Below are 23,111 nucleotides of genomic sequence, written 5' to 3' on the forward strand. Positions count from 1 at the left end.
GGGACCGGCTGGTGTTGTGTTGTCAGAGTGAATGTGTGGTGCACAGCCATACCTGTTGGAAGTTTCTGGCATAATCGGATCTGTGTAATAACGTTCTGAAGCAAAAGGCATCTTTCTTAGCAGGGGCCGATTTCTGATTCTTTGTTCTGGAGAGACTTCGATGTAGCTGGTTTCACTCTGATGTGTATCCTCTAGTTTGGTGTAAGGAGACTGATGGTCGACTTTCTGGTGATCCGGATAAGCATGTTTTCTTGGCTTGTCAACAGACTGCTTTGTATTAAGCTGTGGATCTGGGTCGTCATCTGGCTTGGAATGCTGATAGACGTATTGTGAAGTTCGCTGTTGTGGATCTTGGGATTCAAGTCCTGGATGGACGATGCTGCGATGACTCTTGGTTTCCTAAAGTTCCGTGGCTTCCAGAAATTCTGCTTCTGTGATGGCGGCTGCTGTTTCTTTATCTGCAGCGAGTTTTTCTAGAGTAACTTCAAGTTGCGCTTTCTCCATGTCCAGTTGTGCTTTCTCTCTATTCAGGGAAGCTTCTAGCTGTGCTTTCTCTCTATTCAGGGAAGCTTCTAGCTGTGCTTTCTCCATATCCAGTGAAGCTTTCTCCATCTTTATCTTCATCTCTTGTTCTGTGAAGCTGGATTTTGCCTTTGCAGCTTCTGCCTTTGCACGGGCAATAGCGGCGGCTTCTCTGATTGATGTCCTGCTAGAGCCACTTATCTGAGACCTTGTCTTGAGTGAAGATGCCCGACTACTAGACATGTTGCGACTGTTAGGAGACCGATGCGACATCCGTATGCAGGCTCTGCGTGGATAATGGCGGGCTCCGTGTTGTGACTGTTAGGAGACTGCTGCGATATTCGTATGTAGGCCCTGTGTGGATAATGGCGGGCTCCGTATAGTCTGATCGTCTGAGCTTGTACTCAGCAGTCGTTTCACTATACTGTCCTCATACACGTTAGCACGATGTGTAATCTGACATGTAGCTAAACCGATCCCGCATTCAAGAAGAGAAGAAATTGTACTGCTTTAACTTCCTCTTTTATTGATAGTAGAATGACAGGAAAGCGGTGAAACTACAGAATAAAACAGTAGCATTTAGAACATGGCCTTAGGCCCCATACACACCATAGAATCTATCCGCAGATAAATCCCATCAAATGGGTTTCTGCGGATAGATCCTATGGTGTGTACACTCCGTCGGATATTTATCCGCAGATAAATCTCCCCTGGGATGGATTTCCAGCAGATGGATATTTGCTGACATGCTCAACAAATCCATCTGCTGGAATCCATTCCAACGGATGGATCCGCTCGTCTGTACAGACTTACCGGATCCATCCGTCCAAAGGGATTCCCCGCACGCGTCGTAATGATTTGACGCATGCGTGGAATTCCTTATATGACAGCGTCGCGCCCGTCGCCGCGTCATAATAGCGGCGACGGCGCGACACGTCATCTGCAGAGGATTTCAGCGCGGATTTCAATGCGATGGTGTGTACACGCCATCGCATAGAAATCTTCTGAAATCCTCCAGAGGATTTATCCGCGGATACGGTCCGCTGGACCGTATCTGCGGATAAATCCTCTCGTGTGTATGGGGCCTAAGACACAGAATTATCTGCTATACATGCAGCACATGGCAATATGAATGATAGCAACTAGCTATGAGAGACTAGAAACACGTATAAACTAAGATAAATGTCACAAGATAGTGCCCTTACGGACTATGCTTGAAAACAGGCACAATAGCTGGCTGATAAGGTAGGAACCAAGGGATAATGATTAGGCTCCTGAGACAAGATGGTGACTGCATACTGTTATAAGATAGGACTAAGAAAAAGAAGCAGGAAGTTCCCAGAATACCTTGGGGCTCCCATAATACATAGAGAAAACAAGACTAAATGTAATTCATGAACTGGTCAGTAGATAGTGCTATTGCCACACAATATAAAGTACATGAATTATAAGACAGGTAAAAAGAATGCAATGTCAACTAATAACATTCAAACCACTGGACCTGTATCTAGGGACAGAACACTCCCCGCTTGACCTCAACCAATGTCAAGATAAAGATAAAGTCAAAAGTAAAGAGAGTCCTATGGGAGAAAGTACTTAGCAAGGGTGACACGTCCACAATGTGTACATACATAATTAAAGGGGAGGTTCACCCTAAAAACGACTTTCCCTTATTACACTGGCCCCCCACATTACAATACGATTATGCCTATTAGGTATTTTTTTATGCTGTACATACCTTCGTACAGCTATTCACCCGTGGCTTCCGGGTTGCGAGTTCCGCAGGAGTGGGCGTTCCTAACATGCTGGTGATTGACGTTTTGACAAAAAACGAGCTCCCCCCCGTCGCGTAAGCCGCGTCACGATTGGCGAAAGGAGCCGAACGGCGAGTTGGCGCTATACTGCGCCTGCGCATCGCCGTTCGGCTCCTTTCGCCAATCGTGACGCAGCTTACGCGACGGGGGGGAGCTCTTTTTTGTCAAAACGTCAATCACCAGCATGTTAGGAACGCCCACTCCCGCGGGACTCGCAACCCGGAAGCCACGGGTGAATAGCTGTACGAAGGTATGTACTGCATAAAAAAAACCTAATAGGCATAATCGTATTGTAATGTGGGGGGCCAGTGTAATAAGGGAAAGTCGTTTTTAGGGTGAACCTCCCCTTTAAGTGTAAGAGATGATGCAAAGATGGAAAATGACTGTGACACCGCAAGGCTTTACTGACGGTTTCCCTTAGTCAAGATGGTGGCCTGTGTGAGGACAGTGCTGGATGCCTGGTAATAAGTGCCCTAATATTAAAAGTCAGCATCTCCAGTATTTGTAGCTGCCAACTTTTAATATTTTTTTGGGGAGGGGTTGAGCTCCTCTTTAAGTTTTAAAGTTGTTCTAAAGACTAAAGGATTTTTACCTTAAAGCATGCTCTGCATTAAGGTAAAAACCTTCAGAATGCAGCTTCCCCTAAATACTTACCTGAACCTGATCTCGATGCAATGATGGCCACAAAAGCAGATCGCCTCTCTGCTCTTTCCCTCCTCATTGGCTCAGATACAGCAATGGGAGTCACTGGCTCATGCTGCTGTCAATCAAATCTTGTGAAGAGGGAGTGGGGGCAGGGTCAAGCTGCGTTCTGTGTGGCTTGCTATGGAGCACTTATGTGTGCTTGTTCCTGAGCCCAACTCTGTGTGTCCATTGACACACAGAGTGCAGCTTGCTTTGTATGGGAGCACTTATGTGTGCTTGTTCCTGAGCCCAACTCTGTGTGTCCATTGACACACAAGCGGCTTGCTATAGGGGCACTTGGAGGGGAAAGGGGAGCCAGGGAACTAGATATGTGCATTCCCGTTCGTACGAATGTTATTTTCGTACGAAAATGTTAATTTTCGTACCCGCAGAATAATGTGTACATACGAAAAAATTAAAGCACCAAAATACGAAAATGACGGGATTACGAATGAGCCGCATAACGAACAACCGCAAATACGAACGAACGATCCGACGAAAATACGACAAAACGAAAACGTCAAAAGAACGAAAATGACATCTATAACAAAAGACTTGCATTCTGTATTTTGTTTGAATCCTTGTTCTGTTCGTATTTTGATTTTCAGTCGTATGTTCATTGTTCATATGACATCTAACAAAAGATTTTCATTCTGTATTTTGTTTGAATCCTTTTTCTGTTCGTATGTTCATATGACATCTATAACAAAAGATTTGCATTCTGTATTCTGAATTCCTTTTTTCTGTTCGTAATTTGGTTTCAAAATACAGAATGCAAATCTTTTGTTATTTTAGTTTTTTTGAATGGGCAGTGAGTGTAGTTAGTTAGTGAAGCAGCTTCTCTTTTGTGCTGAGTACAGTAGTACAGTAAAGCCAAATAAACTTTTCTGTGGATTTTCGTCTGAAGGGAGATCAGTTGGCCAGACTTTTGAACTTGGAACCCAAAAATGGTTTTCTGATGGAGTTTAAAAACGAACGAACGTTCGGTAAAACGATCGTTTTTATGTTTGTTGTTAAAAAAGTCTGACCAAGTGTATGGGGCTTAACAATAGTTAATATGGATGAGCCGCATGTTGAAAGTGCCGCGAATCCCGCGATATATTTATGAAAGTACAAAATGACGAAAATTCCCGAAAATTATTGTCTAACAAGTAACGAACATGAATTAAACAGAATAACGAACGAAAATAAAACGGTAACCAAAATATGAAACAATCGGAATACGAAAAAAACCGCGTCGTACGAAAAACGAACGGGAACGAACAGGAAAACGGGCGTCTTACGAAAAACGAACGGAAACGAACCTACGGAACGATACAAAACGGAACAAAAAAAACGAAAAAAAATTCTGTGCACATGTCTACAGGGAACTCGAGAAGAGAAGGATCGGGGGTGCTCTGTGCAAAACCATTACACAGAGCAGCTAAGTATGACATGTTTGTTATTTAAAAACATTTATTTACAAACACTTTTATTTAAAAAAAAAAAATGTAAAAATGTTAAAGGGGTAGGAGGACCTCATGATTGTTGACTGTTAAGGACTTTCCTTGTACAATACAATTTTAAATCCTTTGCCCTACCTAGACTATCTCTTGAAACAAGTACTTCTAATGTGCATGTACAAATAGCCTGACCAAAGGAGACATTTTCCTTTGCAAAGGAACTTTGCCTGTGCCTGATACCCAACCTTGCCGAAGGCTGAAGAGCAGCAGTGTAGCAGATCCCAGCCTGATGAGCATTAAAGCCCTGGAAGCCTCCTGAAAAAGAACTCCTGGAGAACTGGAGGCATACATAGCCTGCCACAGAAAGGCACAACATGGTCCAAATTTGCTGGGGAAGTCAGTGGTCAAAAAGGATCTAGATCAGGGGTGTCAAACTCAATTTCATCGTGGGCCACATCAGCATTATGATTGCCCTCAAAAAGGGCCAGTTGTATCTGTAAGATTAGATGTCCAGCACATCCCCTCCCCTTACATTAGATGTCAAGAGCCACCCCACCATCAGAAGTTGAGTTACCCACTCTCCCTTACATCCCAGTGCACCCCTCCTTCCCTTGTGCATTGCTTGAAAGCAGAAAGTAAGGGTCTGGTGGAGGACCAGAGGAGGGCTGGAGCTCTCCTGCAGCTGCAGGAGAGGTGCGAGGGCCACATATGATGGCCTGGAGGGCCGGATTCGGCCCGCGGGCCTTGTGTTTGACACCTGTGATCTAAATATTCTGGTAGATCATAGCCTTAATAGCATGCATTCAGGGGTCAAGTCCTGGGGAAATAAGTGTGGGAACTCCCACCCAAGATCCGATATGAAGGCGGAGGAAGAAACATAGTGGGCAGTATATATATGTATGACTGTGTGTCCCAAGCGTGTCACGATCCTACGGGGTAAAATGACCGCACCAGCCAAGCAGACTCTGGCTGGAAAAAGCGCCCAGAGGCGATTCAGTTAGCATGAGTAGCGCTATTCAAGTCATTCATTAGGGTTGGTGTCCCCCCCTCCACCTCCCTCAGTACAGACCCCACCCGAGCCCCCTCCATTAGTACAGACCCCCCAGGACAAGCCACCCCCCTCCATTAAGACAGACCCCCCCATTAGTACTATCCCCCTCTGGCTTCACCCCCAGTAATGTCCTCCTGTGGCCTGTGCCTCCTACAGATAACATGGCTGAAATTGCAATTACATTCGGACTAAACTCACACAGGACTTTTTTTTTTGGTCCGCACCAGAATCAGGATTGCATGAGTGTTCACACCTATGCGATCCGATTCATGTCCGAACTGACAGTTTGCAGTGCGATATGCGATCTGAAATGGGGGTGTCATTAACATTGTATTGACACTCCCCAGCAGCTCATATATGGCAGTGTGAACTGCCATGCGAGTTGGGTGTGATGTGGGAACCCGCAGTGGATTCGCAGGGTTCCCACATCACACCTGTGTGAACCCGGACAGTAAGTGAAAGTGGTGATCTGTGAGTGCAGGGCTACACAAGGCTGAAAAAAAACCTGGGGAGGGGAACATTTAACTGATCCTGACTCTTTATATCTTTGTCCCAGCCAGCAATGCATGTCAACTTCTGGCTGAATAGGACCTGCAGCAGTGTGAACATCCAGCCTGCTGGTTGAATAAGAACAAATTAATAGTGTGTACCCAATTCAGTTAAATGTCAGCTTTAATGTCTCCCCACACCAGGGATGGTGGGTAGGGCCTTGGCACAGAGCAAAGCATTCACCAAGTGCCTTACAAACAGACAGACGGCAGCAGAGTGCAGGGATGGTGTCAACAATGGAGGCGCTCAGCTGTAGTACTGATACACCACTGCCCACAAACCACCACCCCCCCCTCCATTAGCACAGAAGAACCCCCACAAACCACCCCCCCCCCCCATCCATTAGCACAGACCACCACCCCCCCCCCCCCCCCACAGTGCAGACAAAGATGCAGAGAGAAAACCAGAATAATCATATCTCCAAACACATACAGAGAGAGGGCTCTTCTATTGGGAAATCACAGAACTAATAGATAAATAGTGGAGTGCCAGAAATTACATCTGATGTAATTATACAGTGTAGTAGGTACACTCAGAGTGCTAGCTTGGTGTAAGGGTTGTCAGCTAACTGCTTTAGAAGAGCAATTATACTCACTTCTCAGATGGCACATGTCTCCTACCTTCCATCAGCTTCAGCACTGCAGCCTCCATCAGAGGCATTCAGCATTGCATTCGTTCCCCATCATGTGCTGTGGCTTGGTCCTCTAGACTTGGGCAGGAAACTGACATAGAGAGGTGGAGGAGGAGGGAGGGGAGTACTCTGGCGCTTGAGCGCCCCCTGTGGCGCCTGGGTGAACTGCACCCATACAGGAACGGGCTCGGGAGGATCAGCTGCTCGAGTCCTGCAAAGGGAACGACGTTCCCGCTGTAAAATAAGTGGAGGGACGTCGTTCCCATGCGTTCCCGCAGGACTCGAGCCCTGCATGCATTACCAGGCTGCAGTTTCTAAAGCAAAATACGTTATTGTATTAAAAGAGGCATGGAGTAATTTTTGGGAAAGAATAGCTGAACTGGATTTATTCTCTTCTGAAATTAGGTGATTAAGAGTTAATATGGTCATTGTGTACACTAATGTGCAAAAGTTTTAGGCAGGTGTGAAACATACTGTAAATTTGAGATTTTCCTACCCTCGGGGACGGAAAATATGGATTTTATTAAAAACAGGAAGCGAGTATTATGCTATAATCTTTCTTTACTGTTATCCAGCAGCAAGAGAGTTAATGAAAAGAAAAAAAACGTTACACAGATAGGTATGCAAATGAACATAGGTAGACTGTCCAATCAGGTAACAGGAGTATGTTATAAAGGTGAGGTACAGGTGATATTCTTCCTCTTTCTTGATGATAAAACTAGACTGGAAATAACTTGAACTGGAAACTAATTGGAACAACTTGAACTGGAACTCATTCTTCAATATGTCATGAAGTCCACAGTAGGATAGGCGCATTAAGCTGAAAAAGAATGCATTATGTAAGAGTAAAATAAATCTTGAAGGGTAGGGTATTAGGGTGGGATAATACTCGCCTCCTGTTTTTAATAAAATCCATATTTTCCGTCCCCGAGGGTAGGAAAATCTCAAATTTTATGGCAAACAGGAGGCTCATATTATGCTTGTTCAAAGCTGTATACTCTAGAGCATTAAATAAACGTACAACCTATAGTTATAATACATTCATAGACACATGAGATTCAGGTCTTAAGTAGAAATTCTTAAAAGTGGATTCTGAAGACCAGTTTGCGGTTCGCATTAAATCTTAGTGGCCATTGCACCTCTGGTGGAGTGGGCGCCAAATATGGAAATGTCAATGCCTGCCAAATCCATGGTTTGTCTCACCCATCTAGCCAAGGTGGGTAAGGAAACTGGATGGAAGGGTTTGCAGTAGGAAATTAGTAATTGAGATGAGTCAGGGTCTCTAAAAGGTTGAGATTTGGTTTCATAGGTTTTTAGACATTGGACTACACAAAGGTTTGGATTGAAGGGAAAGGCCGGATAGAAGACCGAATGCAAGTTGGTCTATGTGCGTCTGAAAATGGAAAATTGAACACCCTGGGGAGAGAATTGTCTACGGGATATATCTAGGGCTTTTACATCCGCTACTCTTTTAAGGGAGATGAGACAAAGTAGTACTGTTAGTTTGAAAGATAGAAGTTTTAAAGACAGATTCTCATTATCACCCCAGGAGTTAAGAAAATTTAAGAGGATGAGGATTCTGACATAGGTCTAGTAGAATAGAAGGGAATACTGGGAGTAATCGTGGGTAGTCTATGCTCATCTCCAGAGCCTGAGGGAACCATGTTTGGGATGGCCAGTAAGGGGTTATCAGAACTATGTTCGATTCTAGGTAACGTGTCAGAAGGAGAGCCCTTGATATTAGAGCAAAGGGGGGGGGGAATCGTAAGATGTTCCTTTCGGTCAAATTTGTAGAAGGGCATCTGTCCCCAATGCTTCTGGGTCTGGACGCCAACTGAAATATGTTGGAATCTGTCTGTTCAGGCGTGATGCAAACAGATCTATCTGGAAAGGACCCCACAGGGAGTATTAGATGTTGAAAAATTGTCTGGTTCAACATCCAATCGCTGGAATCTGTTAGATAACAGGGAATTCCAGTCTGCAATGGAATTGGATAGGCCTGGGATGTATTCCGCCTTCAATATAATGTTCTTGTCCAGGCAAAAATGCCAAAAATCCTTTGCAATGTTCGCCAAAGGTTTGGATTTTGTACCTCCTAAGCGATTGATGTATTGTACTGCGGATATGTTGTCCATGCGCAGTAGAATACAACAATCGGATCTGTCTCTCGCAAAACTCTTGAGAGCAAATGATCCCGCTAAGAGTTCGAGACAATTGATATGTAACAGAGCTTCGTCTGGATACCATTTCCCTCCTGTTGTAAGAGGGCCGCAGCGAGCACCCCAACCTGAGTTGCTTGCGTCTGATTCTATTATTAAATCCGGATGTGGATGGAAAATAGTCTTCCCATTCCACATCTGGATGTGAGTCATCCACCAAAGTAATTCTTCTTTGGTGTCCGGAGTTAGTGTTATCTTGTCGGAATATGCCAAGCCGTCTCTTAGATGTTGGGCTTTTAGTCTCTGTAGTGCTCTGTAGTGTGGAGGTGCCGGAAATATCGCTTGAATGGAAGCTGATAATAGACCGACAATCCTCGCAATTGTCCGAAGAGATATTTGACTTTTGTTCAGGACTGAGCGAATCTCTCTTCTGATCGTCTTCAATTTCCTGTTTGGAAGACTCAGAAGGGATAGTTGGGTATTGACAAGAAAACCCAGAAATTCTACCTCCTTTGAAGGGGTTAGGATGGATTTCTTGTAATTGATTATGAATCCCAGCATGTTCAGAAGGGATATCGTCCATTGAATGTGTAAATGAATAGTCTGAAGTGATTGTGCCATGATCAAAATGTCGTCTAAATATATTATTAGACGAACACCCCTGCTCCTTAGAGCTGCTACTACTGGTTTCAGTAGTTTCGTAAAGCACCAGGAGGCAGATGACAGACCGAATGGTAGACTGGTGAATTGCCATTTCTTGTTTTGCCACAGGAATTGAAGAAATGGTTGGGAATTCTCGTGCATGTGCACTGAAAGATAGGCATCATTCAGATCTATTTTTGCCAACCAGTCTCCTTGTAATAAAAGGTCTTTTATGGTCTTGACATGGCGGTAATGGACGAAATTGTTTAGATATTTCAGATTTATTACTGGTCTGAAACCTCCATCCTTATTTTTGCTCACAAAACCTGGAGTTTGCAAGGGAACTTGAACTATGGCCCCTTTGGAGTAAAGCTCTTTTATCTCCAGTGAGATGAGCTTTTTGTCCTCTTCTGAGAACCTTATTGGAATAGGATCCTGACTTTGAGTCGGTAAAGAGGTGAAATCTATCTGGTAACCTAACACGGTGTTCAGAGGGCCTCTGGGAAAATGACCTTCGGTAGAAGATCTGTTGGGAAATCGGCCCTTGCGTTTCCCTTTGGAAAAACTTTGGTTGGAAAACCTTTTTGAGTGATGATTGGGCCTTGTCTAAAGAAGTAAAGAGAGCTACGTATTTGTTGATCTCTTTAATAAAAGAGTCACCAAAAAGTAGACCCTTGGTGATGGAAGATGGTTGAGATGAAGCGAGATGCATAAGCTGTGGATCCAGCTTCATCAGAATCGATCTTCTCCTTTCGCTAGAGATGGCCGCATTGGCGTTGCAAAATAGTACAATGGCTCGCTGAGCCCAACCTTTCAGGACATTTAAATCTATTGGGGTGTTAGATGAAACTGCTTCTTCTATTAAATCTAGAATCTTAGCTAAGGGGCCTAACATGTCTAATAATTTATCTTGACAGAAACGATATGATCTGTCCACCCCCTTTTTTGGGTGTTTTCCTGATTTTAGAAGGAATTTAACTAATGCAGGGTCTAATTAGGGGGGAGGGACGGTCTCGGGCAATCTGCTCTTAACTTACTAGCCTCGTTCTTATCTAATGGTTTCTGGATCCAGAGGCTTAAACATTTCGTAACTAGGGAATGGGTAACCCATTCCCCTGAACGGGGATGTTTAATTTGACCTGGGTCGAAATACGGATCACCAGAGCCGTCTATAATAGCATCCTCGGATTCCTCCTTTTCAAGGGTATTCCTTCTTCTGCATCAGAGACATTCTCATATTCAGAGTCTCTTCCTTCTTCTGATAAAGATTCCTCATCAGAAGAAGAATTGCTGGAAGAGGTACGGTAAGAGTCTGGTTTTTGCCTCTTTGAGGCCATTTTTACCCGTTGTAAGATCAACTCCTCCCGGGCAGAGGGTATAACGTGTGACCTCTTGTCACTGACAGTAGCCTTTCCTTTACTAGGAGGCTTAGAAGATTCACCCTGGTTCTCCATCAGGACCATTCTTTTAGAATCGGAGGGACCCGTATGAGATATATGATGTCGTTTTTGAGACACTTTACCTGCTTTTTTCAATCCCTGAATCATGTGGGATGTAGAGTCCTCCGCTGACCAATAAATGTCAGATGTGGTAATAGGTAAAGGTTCAGGGGTAACCTGAGGTTTACTTTGAGACAGGGCCATGACTACCGATTGTGCAATGGAATCATGCATGGCCGTCTGCATAGCAGATTGGATGGATTTATCTATTATGGATTGGATTTTCTGGTTTTCCTCAGGGATATCTGAGGGGGTAACAGTAGTGGAATCTTTATTAGACATAGTGCTGGGGCTGCCATTAAGGATAAAAAGTACGGCCCTGCAAACTGTGACAAGCGCAGGGTTGCAGGGAAAACTCTGCAGAAAATGAATATAAATATATATATATATGTAATGTGTTATATATTGTGACAGGGTACATGATTCCATGTATGTCAGTGAGAGGTTGTAAAGATCAGCTTTCCCTGTCTTAGAAAGGGTTAAGCCTGGCCAACAGGAAAACCTCCTCTCTCTCCCTATTAATTACGCACACCTGATAGAGACTGGAGGAGGGAGAGCTCAGCCTGAGGCATGCTGAGCTGAACAGGACAGGTTGGAGACTGTCTTCTTTGGAGAAAAAAAGGTCTGTCACAGACAAACACTTATTTGGACTATTATTTGTTTATTTGTTTTATACTGGAGGCTGGAATAGCCCCTCCAGTACACAGTAGTCGGGGACCGTACTGTTAGTTAGCTTCCTAAGCTGAAGTAGGCCGTTTTATTTTTGTACTATTTCTTTTGAGTGCAATAAAGCCATATTTATTGCTTAAGTTCAGCGACTTTGCTGCATTACATTACCGCTATTCCGTGCGACCTTGTCACAATATATATATATATATATATATATATATATATATATATATATATATATATATATAATATATGTAGAAGCCCCTGAGGAAAAAATTTCAATGTACTTATCTGGCTGGAGCAGCAAGAAAGAGGAAGAATATCACCTGTACCTCACCTTTATAACATACTCCTGTTACCTGATTGGACAGTCTACCTATGTTCATTTGCATACCTATCTGTGTAACGTTTTTTTTCTTTTCATTAACTCTCTTGCTGCTGGATGACAGTAAAGAAAGATTATAGCATAATATGAGCCTCCTGTTTGCCATAAAATCAGGGCTTTTTTTCTCAGAGAAAAGGTGGTGGAACTCACCCCCCCTCCCCTGGCCACGCCCCTACCCACCCCTAGGACCGCCCACTAGAACCGCCCCTTTAGTGAGCAGGGATGCAAGTAAAATTTGGCGGGGGGCGATAAAAGTAATTGTATGGAATTAAATAAAAAGCAATGCAGTAAAATGTGCAACAAAAATTGGAACACTTACCAAAAGTTAGCTCAGAGACATTCCCAAATGTGCAGTAAAGAGACATTCCCAAATGTGCAGCAAATACATTCCCAAATGTGCAGCAAAGAGACATTCCCAAATGTGCAGCAAAGAGACATTCCCAAATGTGCAGCACAGAGACATTCCCAAATGTGCAGCACAGAGACATTCCCAAATGTGCAGCTAAGAGACATTCCCAAATGTGCAGCACAGAGACATTCCCAAATGTGCAGCTAAGAGACATTCCCAAATGTGCAGCTAAGAGACATTCCCAAATGTGCAGCACAGAGACATTCCCAAATGTGCAGCTAAGAGACATTCCCAAATGTGCAGTAAAGAGACATTCCCAAATGTGCAGCAAAGAGACATTCCCAAATGTGCAGCACAGAGACATTCCCAAATGTGCAGCACAGAGACATTCCCAAATGTGCAGCACAGAGACATTCCCAAATGTGCAGCTAAGAGACATTCCCAAATGTGCAGCTCAGAGACATTCCCAAATGTGCAGCTAAGAGACATTCCCAAATGTGCAGCACAGAGACATTCCCAAATGTGCAGCTAAGAGACATTCCCAAATGTGCAACACAGAGACATTCCCAAATGTGCAGCAAAGAGACATTCCCAAATGTGCAGCAAAGAGACATTCCCAAATGTGCAGCAAAGAGACATTCCCAAATGTGCAGCACAGAGACATTCCCAAATGTGCAGCTAAGAGACATTCCCAAATGTGCAGCACAGAGACATTCCCAAATGTGCAGCTAAGGCCCCGTACACACGGCCGAGGAACTCGACGTGCCAAGCACGTCGAGTTCCTCGTCGAGTTCTGGGATGAAGCCGCCGAGGAGCTCGGCGGGCCGCCTTCTCCCATAGAACAACGAGAAAATAGAGAACATGTTCTCTATTTTCTCGTCGAGCTCCTCGGCGGCTCCATCGAGCCAAAACTGTACAGACGACAGAGTTTCTCGGCAGAATCCGGGTTTTGACAGAGTTTCTCGGTGAATTCTGCCGAGAAACTCTGTCGTGTGTACGGGGCCTAAGAGACATTCCCAAATGTGCAGCACAGAGACATTCCCAAATGTGCAGCTAAGAGACATTCCCAAATGTGCAGCACAGAGACATTCCCAAATGTGCAGCCAATACATTCCCAAATGTGCAGCACAGAGACATTCCCAAATGTGCAGCAAAGAGACATTCCCAAATGTGCAGCAAAGAGACATTCCTAAATGTGTAGCACAGAGACATTCCCAAATGTGCAGCACAGAGACATTCCCAAATGTGCAGCAAAGAGACATTCCCAAATGTGCAGCTAAGAGACATTCCCAAATGTGCAGCACAGAGACATTCCCAAATGTGCAGCATGGAGACATTCACAAATGTGCATTAGAGGCAGCCACAGTCCAGCACAGAGACCACCCAGCTTAGTCCAGCAAAGAGACTGCCCAGCTCAGCAAAGAGGCTACCCAGCAAAGAAACCGTCTAGCCCAGCAAAAAGACTGTCAGCAAAAAGACCGCTCAATTTAGTCCAGCAAAGAGACCACCCAGATTAGTCCAGCAAAGAGACTGCCCAGATTAGTCCAGCAAAGAGACTGCCCAATTTAGTCCAGCAAAGAGACCACCCAGATTAGTCCAGCAAAGAGACTGCCCAGATTAGTCCAGCAAAGAGACTGCCCAGATTAGTCCAGCAAAGAGACTGCCCAATTTAGTCCAGCAAAAAGACTGGCCAGTAAAGAGACTGCCCAGCAAAGAGACCGCCCAACTCAGTGCAGCAAAAAGACTGGCCAGTAAAGAGACCGCCCAACTTAGTCCAGCAAAAAGACTGCCCAGTAAAGAGACTGCCCAGCAAAGAGACCGCCCAACTTAGTCCAGCAAAAAGACTGCCCATATTAGTGTAGCAAAAAGACTGCCCAGCAAAGAGACCTCCCAGATTAGTCAAGCAAAAAGACTGTCCAGTCCAGCAAAGAGACCCCCAGATTAGTCCAGCAAAAAGACTGACCAGCAAAGAGACTGCCCAGCAAACAGTGCCCAGGAAAGAGACTGCCCAGCAAAAGTGCCCAGGGAAAGAGACTGTCCAGCAAACAGCGCCCAGGGAAAGAGACTGCCCAGCAAACAATACCCAGGAAAGAGACTGCCCAGCAAAAGTGCCCAGGGAAAGAGACTGCCCATCAAACAATGCACAAGAAAGAGACTGCCCAGCAAACAGTGCCCAGGGAAAGAGACTGCCCAGCAAACAGTGCCCAGGAAAGAGACTGCCCAGCAAACAGTGCCCAGGGAACAAGACTGCCCAGCAAACAGTGCCCAGGGAAAGAGACTGCCCAGCAAACAGTGCCCAGGGAAAGAGACTGCCCAGCAAACAGTGCCCAGGGAAAGAGACTGCCCAGCAAACAGTGCCCAGGGAAAGAGACTGCCCAGCAAACAGTGCCCAGGGAAAGAGACTGTCCAGCAAACAGTGCCCAGGGAAAGAGACTGCCCAGCAAACAGTGCCCAGGGAAGGAGACTGCCCAGCACAGAGTGCCCAGGGAAAGAGACTGCCCAGCACAGAGTGCCCAGGGAAAGAGACTGCCCAGAAAACAGTGCACAGGGAAAGAGACTGCCCAGCAAAAAGACTGCCCAGAAAACAGTGCCCAGGGAAAGAGACTGCCCAGAAAACAGTGTCCAGGGAAGAGATTGCCCAGCAAAAATGCTCAGGGAAAGAGACTGTCCAGCAAACAGTGCCCAGGGAAAGAGACTGCCCAGCAAACAGTGCCCAGGAAAGAGACTGTCCAGAAACGAGTGCCCGGGGAAAGAGACTGTCCAGCAAAGAATTCCCAGGAAAGAGACTGCCCAGCAAAGAGTGTCCAGGAAAGAGACTGCCCAGCAAAGAGTGTCCAGGAAAGAGACTGCCCAGCAAAGAGTGTCCAGGAAAGAGACTGCCCAGCAAACAGTGCCCATTGCCCAGGAAAGAGAGTGCCCAGAAAACAGTACCCAGGAAAGAGAGTGCCCAACCCAGTCAGGAGACCACCAAGCACAACCTCATTGAGCATTTTATTTTTTAACACACAGACCTGGCCTGGGGCTAGTGAGGAATAGGAAGACCGCCTGACAGGCTACTTACCGCCACCATTCACGTCAGACTCACCGAGATCTCCCACACAGCACTGAGGGGCGGGGCAGAGCCGCGGAGTACAGATTACTCCGCCTACCGCCCTTGCAAGCTCTGTTCGATCGATCCCTCAGGGCAGTGGGCACACAGACTGACAGGGTAGCAGGAGGAGGAGCCACCCAGGACTACACAGGGCTACAGAGGGTCGTCTTGCCACCATTCAAAGCCGACTCATGGCGATCTCCCGCACAGCACTGAGGGGCGGGGCGGGGCAGAGCCACGGAGTACAGATAACTCTGCCTACCGCTCACACAAACTCTCAGGGCAGACGGAGGAGCAGGAGGAGGAGCCGGCCTGGGACTACACAGCGCTACGGAGGTTTTTACATTGTAGTAATAAATGAAATAGTTAAACTCACCATAATGCAGAATCAGTGGGAGCTTTGAGCGTGTCACTTGCCACGCTGCCTGCCACCAGATGCGGAATGTCACTTGCCACGCTGCATTCCACCAGATGCGGAATGTCACTTGCCACGCTGCCTGCCACCAGATGTGGATTGTCACTTGCCATGCTGCCTGCCACCAGATGTGGTAAGGCCCCAACAGATGAAGGCAGTGCCCCCCTCCACAGATGAAGGTATAGCCCCCCTCCACAGATGAAAGTAGTGCCCCCACTAGGCCCTGTACACTGGTGTCCCAGTCAGTCCCTGCTCACACTCACCCTGTCACTGGTAGTGTTGTCATACTCTGGGCTCCCCCATTAACAGTACTTTCCTCTGCCCCTATTTATATCATAACCCCACATTACAGTCCTCAGTCCCCCTCACACATTACAGTCCTCAATCCCTCCCACACATTACAGATCTCAGTCCCCCTCACACATTACAGTCCTCAATCCCTCCCACACATTACAGATCTCAGTCCACCCCACACATTACAGTCCTCAGTCCCCCTCACACATTACAGTCCTCAATCCCCCCCACACATTACAGTCCTCAGTCCACCCCACACATTACAGTCCTCAGTCCCCCCCAACACATTACAGTCCTCAGTCCTCCCCACACATTACAGTCCTCAGTCCCCCCTCACACTACAGAGACAGATCGGAGGGAGGCACAGCATTTCTGGATAGGGACAGGAGAGGAGTTGCAGGGAGGGAGGCGGGACAGTTCTGGATGAAGGACAGTCCTAGCAGCCAATCGCCTGTTTGATAACCTTGGGTAGCTGCGCCCTCCACCCAGAATTGTTCCGCCTCCCGCTGTCGGCTCTGTGAGGATTATAGAGCAACGGCAAGAGGAAGAAAAGTCTCCTACATCGCGGTACCGCGGCGGTCCGAATGGCAGAGTGCCGCGGGCCGCATGTGGGGCTCTCTCATGCCGCCTGCTCGCACCCGTGGCCCCACTGCAGAAGTGCTGCGGCCTGGTAGTGGACCGGGGGTTGACGACCCCTGCTCTAGACGCAGAGCCTGCTTGCCCTCGTGACTCTCTGCCTCTCCTTGTTGTCTTTCCAGATATACTAATGGCATGCCGAGGACAAAGGCAGTACACACACCTCGTAGCTTTAGGTGCAAACTGCAGAGGACACGTGCAGTACACACCAAGTAGCTTTAGGTGCAAACTACAGAGGACACGTGCAGTACACACCAAGTAGCTTTAGGTGCAAGCTACAGAGGACACGTGCAGTACACACCAAGTAGCTTTAGGTGCAAACTACAGAGGACACGTGCACTACACACCAAGTAGCTTTAGGTGCAAACTACAGAGGACACGTGCAGTACACACCAAGTAGCTTTAGGTGCAAACTACAGAGGACACGTGAAGTACACATCAAGTAGCTTAAAGGTGCAAACTACAGAGGACACGGCCAGTACACACCAAGTAACTTTAGGTGCAAACTACAGAGGACACGTGCAGTACACACCAAGTAGCTTTAAGTGCAAACTCCAGAGGACACGGCCAGTACACACCAAGTAGCTTTAGGTGCAAACTACAGAGGACACGGGCAGTACACACCAAGTAGCTTTAGGTGCACACTACAGAGGACACAGGCAGTACACACCAAGTAGCTTTAGGTGCAAACTACAGAGGACACGTGCAATACACACCAAGTAGCTTTAGGTGCAAACTACAGAGGACACGTGCAGTACACACCAAGTAGCTTTAGGTGCAAACTACAGAGGACACGTGCAGTACACACCAAGTAGCTTTAGGTGCAAACTACAGAGGACACATGCAGTACACCACGTGAGAATACTGCAGCTAGCACCATCAACTGCCTGCCAGTAAATTAGGAATAGCTGATCTATCTAAACTATACAGTGTATACAGGGAGTGCAGAATTATTAGGCAAATTAGTATTTTGACCACATCATCCTCTTTATGCATGTTGTCTTACTCCAAGCTGTATAGGCTCGAAAGCCTACTACCAATTAAGCATATTAGGTGATGTGCATCTCTGTAATGAGAAGGGGTGTGGTCTAATGACATCAACACCCTATATCAGGTGTGCATAATTATTAGTCAACTTCCTTTCCTTTGGCAAAATGGGTCAAAAGAAGGACTTGACAGGCTCAGAAAAGTCAAAAATAGTGAGATATCTTGCAGAGGGATGCAGCACTCTTAAAATTGCAAAGCTTCTGAAGCGTGATCATCGAACAATCAAGCGTTTCATTCAAAATAGTCAACAGGGTCGCAAGAAGCGTGTGGAAAAACCAAGGCGCGAAATAACTGCCCATGAACTGAGAAAAGTCAAGCGTGCAGCTGCCAAGATGCCACTTGCCACCAGTTTGGCCATATTTCAGAGCTGCAACATCACTGGAGTGCCCAAAAGCACAAGGTGTGCAATACTCAGAGACATGGCCAAGGTAAGAAAGGCTGAAAGACGACCACTGAACAAGACACACAAGCTGAAACGTCAAGACTGGGCCAAGAAATATCTCAAGACTGATTTTTCTAAGGTTTTATGGACTGATGAAATGAGAGTGAGTCTTGATGGGCCAGATGGATGGGCCTGTGGCTGGATTGGTAAAGGGCAGAGAGCTCCAGTCCGACTCAGACGCCAGCAAGGTGGAGGTGGAGTACTGGTTTGGGCTGGTATCATCAAAGATGAGCTTGTGGGGCCTTTTCGGGTTGAGAATGGAGTCAAGCTCAACTCCCAGTCCTACTGCCAGTTTCTGGAAGACACCTTCTTCAAGCAGTGGTACAGGAAGAAGTCTGCATCCTTCAAGAAAAACATGATTTTCATGCAGGACAATGCTCCATCACACGCGTCCAAGTACTCCACAGCGTGGCTGGCAAGAAAGGGTATAAAAGAAGAAAAACTAATGACATGGCCTCCTTGTTCACCTGATCTGAACCCCATTGAGAACCTGTGGTCCATCATCAAATGTGAGATTTACAAGGAGGGAAAACAGTACACCTCTCTGAACAGTGTCTGGGAGGCTGTGGTTGCTGCTGCACGCAATGTTGATGGTGAACAGATCAAAACACTGACAGAATCCATGGATGGCAGGCTTTTGAGTGTCCTTGCAAAGAAAGGTGGCTATATTGGTCACTGATTTTTTTTGTTTTGTTTTTGAATGTCAGAAATGTATATTTGTGAATGTTGAGATGTTATATTGGTTTCACTGGTAAAAATAAATAATTGAAATGGGTATATATTTTTTTTTTTGTTAAGTTGCCTAATAATTATGCACAGTAATAGTCACCTGCACACACAGATATCCCCCTAAAATAGCTAAAACTAAAAACAAACTAAAAACTACTTCCAAAAATATTCAGCTTTGATATTAATGAGTTTTTTGGGTTCATTGAGAACATGGTTGTTGTTCAAAAATAAAATTAATCCTCAAAAATACAACTTGCCTAATAATTCTGCACTCCCTGTAAATATATGTACAAACACCTGGGATGCATATATATCCTCAACACACTGTAACTTTAACTGACTAGCCTGCCTGCTCTATCTACCTAGAAAAAATGACACTGTCTCTCTCTCTGTGTCTTTAACCACCGCCGCAACACACTACACAAGGCCGACCTGCAGGCGGCCTTTTATAGTGTGGGGCGTGTACTAAACCCCCTGAGCCATAACATGGGTTCGACTCGAAAACGAAGCTCATCCCTAATATATATATATATTAGTGCTGTCAAGCGATTAAAATTTCTAATCGCGATTAATCGCATTAATGTCATAGTTAACTCACGATTAATCGCATTTAATCAAATTGAAAAGTGAATCGGCTTGCTTTTTGCAAATGTTTATTGAAAACAAAATTGGCATATAATGTAGTGTTCAAAACTAACATTAACACTTGGAGCAAATAAGCTCTCACACAATGTAACACTGTCCATTAATAAAAAAGTGAAAAATACTTTGTCACACAAACAGCCCCTTTCTAAGGGATCAAAACAGGGCGATACAAAATCAAATTACAAAGTGTACATGTAAGGTAAACTAGGACTCAGCCTATAGTGCAATTAAACCATGGCTCATCAACTCAGCCTCTTATTTCAGAAAGTATGAACAGTAACGGTAACCAATAAAATGTAAGCATACTACTTCTTTGCTTTGAGCCAGTTACTCAAACACACAAGCCTGTTGACATTTTCAGACAACAGGGAAGCTCGCTTCTTTTGTACAACATGCCCAGACAGTGAAAACAACCTTTCAGAAGGTACTGATGTGGCTGGTGTTGCTAAGTACTTGCGTGCAAGGCGGGCCATTTCACTGTGTGCCCCTTCATGTGTGGACCACCATTCCTGGGGACAGTCATCCATGCCAGTAAGAGGCTCTGACTTGTAGCGCCTCAGACATTGGTCAATACTGTCCTCCTCTTCATCAGACGAAGACTCGTTTGTAAGCATAAGTGTTGGTTTCTTCGTAGGAGGCTCAGGCGTGACTTTGTTATCCGGCTGTGCAGGCCTCTCCCTTACCATCTCCTGGAGCAAGGCGCGGATCGTACCCCACACCTCAGCCCTGTCAGGTTTGCTCAGACACTTGAGATCCTTAAACCTTGAAATGAAATGAAATGCAACTTTAATACAAGTACAGGTGCGGGTATAACAAAATTGCGACAATACCCCTATCTCATTGCTATCTGACCTTGGGTCAAGTGCTGTCGCAACTCTCAGCCACGTGATGTTGGTCTTCTCCTTGCGACCCTCCATGTCTGCTGCGAAGGTTCCCTTGAACTTGATCGTGTAAGCTGGATCATCCTCAGTAACCTCCATCACTCGTGACAGATGACACAACGCTGGCAGCACCACTGAGCAAGACACAAACTTCTCTCCTCCCAGGAGTTCAGAAACATACCTGCAATAATATAGAGATTCACTTTTGTGGGGAACTAGTTAGGCCTACTGTAATTCTCTCACCCACTCACCACACTCACACACTCTCTAATCTTTCACACATGCATAGCCTACCTGCACGCACATATACCATAGTTGCCAACATTTGTCCTGAGACACTTTGCAGCACAGCTATTAATTAATTACCACACTCACTTCCCCGAAGCTCCACCCACTACGCATAATGTTCGCCAGGCGAAGATTATGCGGAGTGGGTGGAGCTTCGGAGAAGTCAGTGTGGTAATTAATTAATAGCTGTGCTGCAAAGTGTCCCTGGAAATTTTTAAATAATGTTGGCAAGTATGATATACACACACCCAATCATTAATGTTACTGCTCTGACACAGACCTACTTTGATTTAACAAACAGATATACAAACGACACGGATACACAATGAATTACCTGCAGTGCTCCAGCACAGCCTCGAGCTTCTTCAGTTTCTCCAGCTCAGTAACTGTTGGCATGGCGATGTTGGTTGTGTGCAGGGCCAGTGCATCTTTCAGTGGTTCAGCATTCCGCTGAACACGCTTGATCATTTCCAGGGTACTATTCCATCTGGTTGACACTTCCTGTGCGAGTGACTCTTTCTTCTTATTATGTGTGACTTGTTGTTGCTCGAGCTCCGCTTGGTTTGCAGGGCTGTGCTTAAAATGTCCCACGACCTTTCTGCATTTTGCCAATGCGCTGTCAAACGGGCTGTTGGTTAGAGAAACCGTGACGGCTCGGTGCACACTGTGTGCGATGCACGGCACGTGCACAAAGGGGAGCTGCCTGGCCGCTGCAATCATGTTGCGTGCACTATCCGTGGTCAGTGAGACAACTTTTTGTTCAATGTCCCACTCTCTAGCTACTTGCATAAAGTGCTCTGCAACAGCATCAGCGAAGTGCCTCTCTTCTGTCTTTAGAACAGTCAAAGCATGAGCTTGAAGTTTCCACTGTGGATCAAAGTAATGCGCTGTGACCCCGAGGTAGTTGTGATTACTTACGGACGTCCAGTAATCACCAGTGAGCGCGACTGCTTTTGTATTGTCCAACGCCTGCTGTACCTTGGCTTTCTCCGTTTCGTACAATTTCTGTACGTTGCTTGTAATGGTGGCTCTCGAAGGCAATTCGTAGGTCCAGTCGTTTGATGCGATGCGAATGATATCAGCTAGACCCTCGTCCTCCACAACATTAACAGGCCTACATGCAGTAGCCACCCATTTAGCTATGGCTGCAGTAAGTTTGTTCTTAGTTGTGGTATCCATGTGCTTCTGTCTGAAAACATCCATTGTCGCCTGGCTTTGACCAGGGAGCGGAGAATTCCCATCAGCTGTGTGCTTGGCCATCAAGTGGTATTTCAGACTGGACGTGCTGCGATGATAGCTCAGTTCACAACCACAAAACCCACAGATCACTTTGGTCTTGTCAATGGAACCATTTGGCAACTTTTTAAAAGTAAACTTTCCATTCAGAATCTTATTGGAATCCATTTCGGCAACCTCGTGTTTCCGTTTCCGGTCTAGCTAGATGTATGGTGTTGTAGTTCTGAAAAAAACCAATAAAGTTTGTTTGGCCAAAAAGGTTCACCCTTTAAAATTATAAGTTTGATCTATGTTCGTTTTATGAGGTATTGGTCTATATCAGGGGTGGGCAATTATTTTTTCGATGGGGCCACATGAGAAACTAAAAATATTTTGGAGGGCCGGGCCAAAAGGCTAAACTCAATACTGATGCAATTGTATTTCTTTATAAAAAGCAGTAAATATCATTGTTGGAAAACTGGGAGACAGAGGCTGGGGACATGGCACAGGAGGGGGACAGAGGCTGGGGACATGACACAGGAGGGGGACAGAGGCTGGGGACATGACACAGGAGGGGGACAGAGGCTGGGGACATGACACAGGAGGGGGACAGACGCTGGGGACATGACACAGGAGGGGGACAGACGCTGGGGACATGACACAGGAGGGGGACAGAGGCTGGGGACATGACACAGGAGGGGGACAGAGGCTGGGGACATGACACAGGAGGGGGACAGAGGCTGGGGACATGACACAGGAGGGGGACAGAGGCTGGGGACATGACACAGGAGGGGGACAGAGGCTGGGGACATGACACAGGAGGGGGACAGAGGCTGGGGACATGACACAGGAGGGGGACAGAGGCTGGGGACAGGCAGCCACTGTTTAATCAATAACAATTGATTAAACAGTGGCTGCATGTGATGGCACAGTGGCTGCGTGTGATTGGCACAGTGGCTGCGTGTGATTGGCACAGTGGCTGCGTGTGATTGGCACAGTGGCTGCGTTTGATGGGAACAGTGGCTGCATGTG

The 23,111-nt window shown here is 46.1% G+C and overlaps 1 protein-coding gene across 2 annotated transcripts; it reads right to left on the reverse strand.

Moving 5' to 3' along the window:
• Window positions 1-19,590: 19,590 nt before the first annotated feature.
• On the reverse strand, window positions 19,591-22,313 carry LOC120909055 (E3 SUMO-protein ligase ZBED1-like). Of its 2 annotated transcripts, XM_040320677.1 has the most exons (3): window positions 21,199-22,313; window positions 20,548-20,757; window positions 19,591-20,457 (listed from the first exon to the last, which is right to left on the reverse strand). In XM_040320677.1, the coding sequence occupies exons 1-3, from the start codon at window positions 22,266-22,268 to the stop codon at window positions 20,001-20,003; spliced, it is 1,737 nt and encodes a 578-aa protein (XP_040176611.1). In that variant the 5' UTR covers window positions 22,269-22,313; the 3' UTR covers window positions 19,591-20,000. The 2 variants fall into 2 exon arrangements, with proteins under 2 accessions (XP_040176611.1, XP_040176610.1); XM_040320676.1 differs by having other exon boundaries at window positions 19,591-20,757.
• Window positions 22,314-23,111: the final 798 nt, after the last annotated feature.

Source organism: Rana temporaria, chromosome 8, assembly GCF_905171775.1.
Source record: "Rana temporaria chromosome 8, aRanTem1.1, whole genome shotgun sequence".
Classification (NCBI taxonomy): Eukaryota; Metazoa; Chordata; class Amphibia; order Anura; family Ranidae; genus Rana; species Rana temporaria.

Bases quoted from the DNA above. Each gene is read 5' to 3' on its own strand.
- LOC120909055 (XM_040320676.1), bottom strand. From the start codon at position 22,268: ATGGATTCCAATAAGATTCTGAATGGAAAGTTTACTTTTAAAAAGTTG. The intron at 20,758-21,198 runs GTAATTCATTGT...ATATTATTGCAG, and splicing joins GCTGTGCTGGAGCACTGCAG to GTATGTTTCTGAACTCCTGG.